Source organism: Papaver somniferum, chromosome 1 (assembly GCF_003573695.1).
Source record: "Papaver somniferum cultivar HN1 chromosome 1, ASM357369v1, whole genome shotgun sequence".
NCBI lineage: Eukaryota > Viridiplantae > Streptophyta > Magnoliopsida > Ranunculales > Papaveraceae > Papaver > Papaver somniferum.
Window position 1 is genome coordinate 126956973 of NC_039358.1, and position 7633 is coordinate 126964605.

A 7633-nucleotide genomic window follows, 5' to 3' on the forward strand; every position below is an offset into this window, starting at 1 on the left:
TTGTCGACAGTTATACATAGTGCTCGCTGCATTAGACAAACCCGTTGGAGGATTAGATGTTACCGGGTCCGCAGAGGGTGTGGCAATGGGCATCGCCGCTGGAGCTCTTCCAGCTGGTGGGAATGGATAAGTCGTTATCGGTTGGTTACCACGTCGTGAATGGTGCCGCAGTTGGATTGATTATCGACTGCACAGATTGGTCATCGACTGCAGTTGGATTGGTTATCGACTGCACAGATTCGAGACGTACACATCAAACATCGCAGACTCGTTCTGAATCCTCTGACCGAAATTTTACAGGCAACAGACTCCTTCCTTTAGAACATTCACCGCAAAATTCAAGACCGTCGTCCCTATCATACATACTTTTTCCCTCAGTATTGGTTACAAACAATGGTTATCCCATCCCTGACTATGCACTAGTAGCTACGATTCTACTAAAATGGTAAACCTGATTGGCAATTCTAGGAACAAAAGATCAAATATAGAGAGATATAAAATACGGTCATATTAATGTCTCCGTGAGGAGATTAAGTGAGAAACAACATTACTAACAACGTAATCTTAGTAACTAATGAACATCTTACTAGAGTTTTAAAATTTGAATGGAAAAACCTAGCATCCCAAAAATTCAAGACACTTGGAGCAAAAAAATAAAATTGAAGCATGTAAAAAGCAGGAAAAATCCATATCTAGGCTTTATTACAAGAGTTGTCAGAGTGAAGGAAGAAGATTCAGGTCGTACATCTTGACTTGCTTTGTCATCGGTGAAGAAATACTATTAGTCACTGTACTTTTGAAATTCCCACTCACTGTTATTTGCATCAAGATAAAACACTACACCCAACATTAGGTTAGCAAAGTCCCTACAAGAAGGGATAAATAATTACAAAATGAAGGAGAAAAGGCAGGGGAGGAGATCGGCGTACCCAATGGACAAACTTGGCGAGTCTTTTTTTTATGAAAAGTAGAGAAGAAACATGAACCATATCTAGATTCGGCCTAAGCTAGTGGACTATTTATTCATTCATAAGTCATGGGATCTTATAGGTGATTTACTGACTTCCACTATGACTAGTTATTATTTTTACACAATCATATAGGATGATACCGGTTTCATATCAGTTTAAACACGGGTGAAAAAAAATTCAGTCAAATCTAAAACAGGATGATACCAGTTTCATATTACTTTATACATAGATGAAAAAAAATTCAACCAAATCCAAAACAGGATGATACCAATATCATCCATGTTTTATACACGGATGAAAAAAATTCAGTCAAATCTAAAACAGGATGATACCAATATCATCCATGTTTTATACAGGGATGAAAAAAAATTCAGTCAAATCTAAAACAGGATGATACCAGTTTCATATTACTTTACACATGGATGAAAAAAAATTCGACCAAATCCAAAACAGGATGATACCAGTTTCATATTACTTTATACATGGATGAAAAAAAATCGACCAAATCCAAAACAGGATGATACCAATATCATCCATGTTTACACAAATTTAATACAAGATGAAACCATTTTCATCCTATGTTAAATATGGATGAATGTAAATTCAGCTGTATCTAAACCATGATAATACGAGTTTCATACTAGTTTAAACATGGATGAAACAAAATCATCCAGGATGATACTAGTTTCATATTAGTTTAAACACGAATGAAAATAAATTCTGCCAAATCTAAAACAAGATGGTAGCAATTTCATCTAAAACAAAACGATACCCGTTTCATATTACTTTATATATGGATGAAAACAATTTCAACCAAAATTTAAAACAGGATGATACCAGTTTCATCCATGTTTATGTAAGGAAAAAAAAAGACTAGAATTTCATTCATCTGATAAATTTCAGGTTTAGTACTAGATGATGCCAATTTCATCCATATTTACACTAGAAAAAAAATAACTAACTAAAATATTGATCATCTGACTAATTGAAGGTCTAAAATAGGATGATGTCAGTTTCATCCATGTTTACACAAGAAAAAAAGACAGATTAAAACTTCACTCATATATAAAAGGATTCATCTCATAAAATCAACGTACTTAAGGTCAATCCAAGTGAAATTGATGAGTTCAATTAATCAAATCAACAAAAGAATTAGGATTAGGAAACTTACCAGTGCGCATCTTGTACGATTGATGTAAGAAAAAAACCTAATTTTCTTAGTTTCAATGAATTTGAGAAAATCTTCATTTTAATTAAGACATTTGGATGAAAAAAATGTAGACAGTGGTGGTGGTGGTGATGTCGTCGGTGTTTTGGGTGGTGTAGGAAGATGGTGATGTTGGTTGTAGTTGTAATTTATCTAACCCCCCAAAAAAAAACCTAACTTGTTATTGTCCGTGATGGTGGTGGTGGTTGTAGTCATTATTGATGATGGTGGTGGTGGTTGTGGTTATAGTTGTGGGGTTTTATGTTAGTGGTGGTGGCGTAGATTGAAATCAAGTAGGTGTTCGTATTTGTGGTGGTGGTGGTACTGAAATCTTGATGTCAATGGTGTCGATGGTGGAGAAATCGTAGGTGACGGTGATGAAGAAAGATTAGATCAAAAGGGTAGTAACGTCTCTCCACATTAAAAGATTCTTTTGGTCATTTGATCCAGGCCGAATTCTTACCCGTCCATATGGCCCAGAAAGAGTGCCCTTTTGACTATATAGCCCATTTTCTGGAGAACAATAGTCTGCAGCTCTTCTTAACAATGAACATAATCAAAATCTCCAAGTAAAAAGTAACTTCATGTTTTACTTTTTTGAACAAAAAAAAATATATACAGTGTATTGCTTCCAATTTTGACATTTAATGCATCATGATTCACTACTATTTGTATATAGATTTAAAAATGGGACTGTTATTGCTTGCCATGCAGCATGCATTGATCTTATAAATGCAGTCTGTAACATATCCAACTAACTCATTCATTCATCCACCTGCTAATATTTACTTCCCCTGCAATTGTGTACTAACAAACAGATACCCACTCTCTGTGAAATCTTCCTATATATTTACTATCGCTGGCTATCACTTCTACCTCACTACCATTCTCACTTCTTCACTCTCATTTCTTCTTCACTCATTTCTGTTCTTCTCTGAGAGTTGAGAGAAAAACGTGGAGAGGAAAGGAAACATGCAGTTCTATGTGTTGGTAATAGCAGCAGTGTTGGTTTCTCATCAGCTTTTCGTTTTACCTGGAGTCATGTGTAGAACCTTTGAGTTTGGAGATCAAAAGACTTACTATCCTCCTGACCCTCATCATGGTACCTCTCTTTCTCTCACACTCTCATGTTTATATGAAGGAAAAAAAAGAGGGCTAAAATGGGTCCAGTTTATGGACCATTTGAACTTTTAGATAAGATTACATTTATGTGCTAGATTTAAAAAAATAAAGGGTTTAACTAGATAAACTGATAGATGCTTTTACTTGCAGTGATAGAGCTTTAGTAAGTTTTTGAAATGCTTGCTTTCTAAACTATGCCTTCAACTGGTATATATTTATAATGTTTTGATCTGATGAGACAATCTATGAACTAAATGCAGGTTCACCCAGGAGCCCTTCTCATGGAGGCGGTGGAAGACCATCTCATGGTACTCCATCAACCCCCTCCCACAGTACCCCATCAACCCCATCTCACGGAGGCGGAGGAGGCTGCCCACCAACTACTAGCACACCTTCTACACCAAGTCACAGCTACTCTCCTCCAACCACTCCAACGCCAGTTATTGTTACACCTCCAACACCAGTTTATGTTACACCTCCAACACCAACTATAGTTACACCTCCTGTGATCGTCACTCCTTCAACACCTACTGATCCTGACTTTTCTTCGCCACCTACCCCTCTTATTCCCGATGACCCTAATTTACCGCCCTTTATCGGCACTTGCGAGTAAGTAATTAGCTTCTACCTTCAGTTCATTTCTTCAAGAGTTCAATTCATTGTTTGTATGAAGAGAAAACAGTAGTTCAACTCTGTGATGTGTTTCAAAGAAAGTGATCCTGATGCAATTCTATCCACAAAACTGTCTCGATTATAACCTAGATTTTCAAGCAGCATTCTTTCTCGATTATTACTGTATGAGTTTTCATATCTTTTTGCTAATACAAATTTGTTCTTTCTCGATCTGTTGTATTATAGTTTCTGGAGGACACACCCAACTATGGTATGGGGACTTTTCGGCTGGTCGGCGTCCGTAGGAAGCATTCTCGGTGGTGGTATAGGAGGTGTTGCTTCTATCCCATCCTCTTTGGATACAACGATTACCTTGCCACAGGCATTGTCAAACACACACACAGATGGGATTGGAGCACTCTACAGAGAAGGAGTAGCTAGTTTATTGAACTCAATGGTGACTCACAGGTTCCCATTAACAACTGATCAAATCAGACAAGGGTTTGCACATGCTCTTTCCTCTGAAAGGGCTGCTCTCAATCAAGCTCAACTCTTCAGGAGAGCTAATGAAGGCCGATACAAACATAGGGCTTGAACCATGTTGACCCGCCACTGCTCAGCTTCTCAGGATTTCTAGTACTGGATCACTTTTATATTGTTTCTTTTATGGATGATGGATTATGCATGAATTTTATTAGTATTTAGTTAAAAAGATCTGTTGTCTTTTCTTTACTAGGACGTAATTTTTACAATTTGGTGGTTATTATGTTTTCAAGGTTTTATTACATGCAAAACCAACTTATTCCTTCAATCTTCACTACTGATTATGGTTTCTCTGTTCAATGGATTGATTCAAAGGAAAGTAAGTTTTAAATTCTCTGTATTTTTCTTATGCCATCTATCAACCTACAATTCTCTGGAGGATAAAGATAAAACGAGAGTGTCCTATGCGGGATCAGACTCACTGATATAGCATTAACTTTGCAACAGATGAGTTATAAACTTATAATCTTCTGAACCATCTGGTCCCATAGTGATTCTGACTCGGCCAAAGCTTGTTGACCATAGTACTCTGAATAGTCTGGAATCTGGATTCACTTTAGAGCTTGACTTCTAAAGTGAAACATGCAGCAACATATGAAATGTAATGCTTGATCACTTTGATGTTGCAGTTCTCGGCTGAGGTTTGTTTCATTGGTATCTCAAGATGGAACCACGATCTTCTCAAACATCTAAAACAAATCTATGGGTCTATTTGTATTTCAGTGTCTTTGACTTTTATTAGAGCTCTTAGATGTTTTGCAACAAATATATACCATGTTAAGAATCATGACATAAAGATCAAAGAAGCCATATCTCATTGACAGGCAGGAGTCAGAGCAACAGGTTGATGCAGATAACATTATACTACTCCCTCCGTTATTTTTTAATAGGCCAGTTTCTTTTTTTGAGAAAATTAAGGAAATTAAGAGAACTAATTATTGAAAGTGGTCCTCTAAACACTTGTCAATAAAAGAAGTGAAGTGAAATGGTCCCCATGACACTTGTCAGCCAAAAAAATAAGTGAAATGTTCCACATAACACTTGTCATCAAAAGAAGTTAAAAGAAAAGTGGTCCAGAAAATTAAAGTAACATTTGACTTTCCCAATTAGGGAACTGGTCTATTTTTTTGAAATATTTATTTATAGAAACTGGCCTATTAAAAAGTAACGGAGGGAGTAATAGAGATACAGATATTAAAAATTGAGTCAATTAACACAAGTGATAAATGGACACTGACTAAAATGAAAAATGCAAGAAAAAGAAGAACAAAAGAAAGAACTATACCTTGAACTCTGAAGGATGGAGCGACGCATATTCTTATGCGGCCGTAGGTAAATTTGAAACACCAAACCTTTTCGGAATAGAGTAACACAACCAGTTCCTTATTCCCTTTGCATTCCAATAACATCAGGTACATTCTTGGATTGATAACATATGCTACATTGTGGTGCACTGGCATGAAACTTTGTAAATTGCATCAAATTCAACCTATGAAATCTGTATCCGCCCGTTCTGCTTAAGCCAAGCGCCAGGGATCCTCTTTGCCATCCAATTGGTCAACTGTTCGAGTTAGAAGTTTTTTGTTCATCAAGTATGATATCTATTTTTAAACTACTCGTATCATTTGAAAAGTGCACCTATAATTCAAGCATTACAATCCTGATCATTTCATATGAGATTCGAACCAATTGAAGATTTGCTCATTCTGCAAGCTAGTCATCTCATGGTAAGCAAAAGCAAGATTAAGCTCCTCTTGAATGTGATCCAATTTATTCTTATCCAATGAAACATTTTTCCTTTCTTTGAGAGCTTCTTTCCAACGAGTTGCACGCCCATCCTTTCTCATAAATCCATTCTCATCAACAAAACCCTCTTTATGAAACAACTCAACCAGTTCAAAAGAAATGGCATCATCGATACCAGGAATTCTGTCGGACAAAAGGTATGGAGTCAATGGAAACTCCATACATTTTACCTCTGCAACATCAACACCTTTCTGTCTTAGAGCTTCCATATTCTCACCAATCAGCCGCATCCTTCTTCTATCTTTTGGCATGTGCACGAAAAGGGTAGGAGGATAGTTTTTCGGAATATCCATTCGTTCAAACACACCTTCTGCAATCATAACAACTATACTACTAAACTTAACATCGTTAGCAAGAACAGAAACAAAGTAACCACCAGAAGAGGCTCCCAAAGCCACAAGAGGAACCTCTCCTAAGTTGTTTTTCTCAACCCAGCATTCAATAATCCCTTTAACAATTATTTTCTCCTCCCCCAATGTCCAGCACCTTCCAACACTAGATACTGCAAGCACAGCAAATTTTCGCGCAAGAGCATGAAGAACAATAAGCCTTTCTTCAGGGAGACCAACACAATTGGGACAACCCGGGGACTTGTCCCAAAAATTCGCTGCTTTACCATTGCACCCATGAGCTAGGAACAGAACAGCTTTGGGAGAATAGGGTATTTGGGATATCACATTGGTCCCATTCCTGAACTCTACCGTAGGATTCAATTGAACTAAAGACTGTAAACCGATCCCTTTATGATTCAATGACGTTGGTTCTTGTTCATCTTTACTTACAGTGAAAGTGTATACCAAAAGGATTATAATCAGACATGTGAAAACAACAGGAAACCGATAATGTTGCATTGAATTCCATTGTTGTCCTAGTCGACTTCTACTTCTTAGCATTTCTGCACTAAATTTAGTCAATTTTCAATATTTTGGAAAAATCAATAGATCTTAAAGCTAAATTAGGGCAAGCTATGAAAGATGAAGAAATGATTGACACTGATGAGATCAATAGAGCAGATAATAGAGATTAAAGGGTTAAATTAAAAGGAAAAGAAGCAATGGAAATGCAAGAGGACTCACCTAGAAAACAAAATTGAAGGTTGGATTTCCAAGTGTACCGTATCAAAGATTTAGGAGTTCTTCTGTTTCAGTAGGCGTTACTTGCTAGTGTCGCTTTGCAACTTGTGTGTCAATGTCTCAATGGAACTTCTTTTCATCGATAGCTCGTGAATTAACTGTAGCTTGGGCCTTTAGAGCACTGGGTTGCCCTTATGTCAAACTAAGTAACTAACTGTAGAACGACTTTTTTGGGGACTAGCCCATTTGTGAAGGGATATTCCATCCTTTGTTTGATGATAAGGGGTGTCTTAATGGTA

At 37.0% G+C, this 7633-nt stretch overlaps 2 protein-coding genes across 4 annotated transcripts; one reads left to right on the forward strand and one right to left on the reverse strand.

Annotated features, from left to right (window-relative positions):
• The first annotated feature begins 3046 nt into the window (after positions 1 to 3046).
• Positions 3047 to 4743, forward strand: LOC113332615 (protodermal factor 1-like). Its single transcript, XM_026579140.1, has 3 exons — positions 3047 to 3280; positions 3561 to 3909; positions 4159 to 4743. The coding sequence occupies exons 1-3, from the start codon at positions 3151 to 3153 to the stop codon at positions 4505 to 4507; spliced, it is 828 nt and encodes a 275-aa protein (XP_026434925.1). The 5' UTR covers positions 3047 to 3150; the 3' UTR covers positions 4508 to 4743.
• Positions 4744 to 5536: 793 nt separating this feature from the next.
• On the reverse strand, positions 5537 to 7433 carry LOC113299921. Of its 3 annotated transcripts, none has more exons than XM_026549044.1 (2): positions 7338 to 7433; positions 5537 to 7156 (listed from the first exon to the last, which is right to left on the reverse strand). In XM_026549044.1, exon 2 carries the CDS (start codon positions 7152 to 7154, stop codon positions 6120 to 6122), a length of 1035 nt encoding a protein of 344 aa, XP_026404829.1. In that variant the 5' UTR covers positions 7155 to 7156; positions 7338 to 7433; the 3' UTR covers positions 5537 to 6119. The 3 variants fall into 3 exon arrangements, with proteins under 3 accessions (XP_026404829.1, XP_026404834.1, XP_026404843.1); XM_026549049.1 differs by having other exon boundaries at positions 5537 to 7161; XM_026549058.1 differs by having other exon boundaries at positions 5537 to 7161; positions 7376 to 7413.
• Between the last annotated feature and the right edge of the window lie 200 nt (positions 7434 to 7633).

What these genes read in the sequence shown, in the direction of transcription:
- LOC113299921 (XM_026549044.1), bottom strand. Translation starts at nt 7,154, where the DNA reads ATGCTAAGAAGTAGAAGTCGACTAGGACAACAATGGAATTCAATGCAA.
- LOC113332615 (XM_026579140.1), top strand. Translation starts at nt 3,151, where the DNA reads ATGCAGTTCTATGTGTTGGTAATAGCAGCAGTGTTGGTTTCTCATCAG. An exon ending in TCCTCCTGACCCTCATCATG is followed by an intron (nt 3,281 to 3,560) that starts GTACCTCTCTTT and finishes AACTAAATGCAG; the next exon opens with GTTCACCCAGGAGCCCTTCT. An exon ending in CCCTTTATCGGCACTTGCGA is followed by an intron (nt 3,910 to 4,158) that starts GTAAGTAATTAG and finishes GTTGTATTATAG; the next exon opens with TTTCTGGAGGACACACCCAA.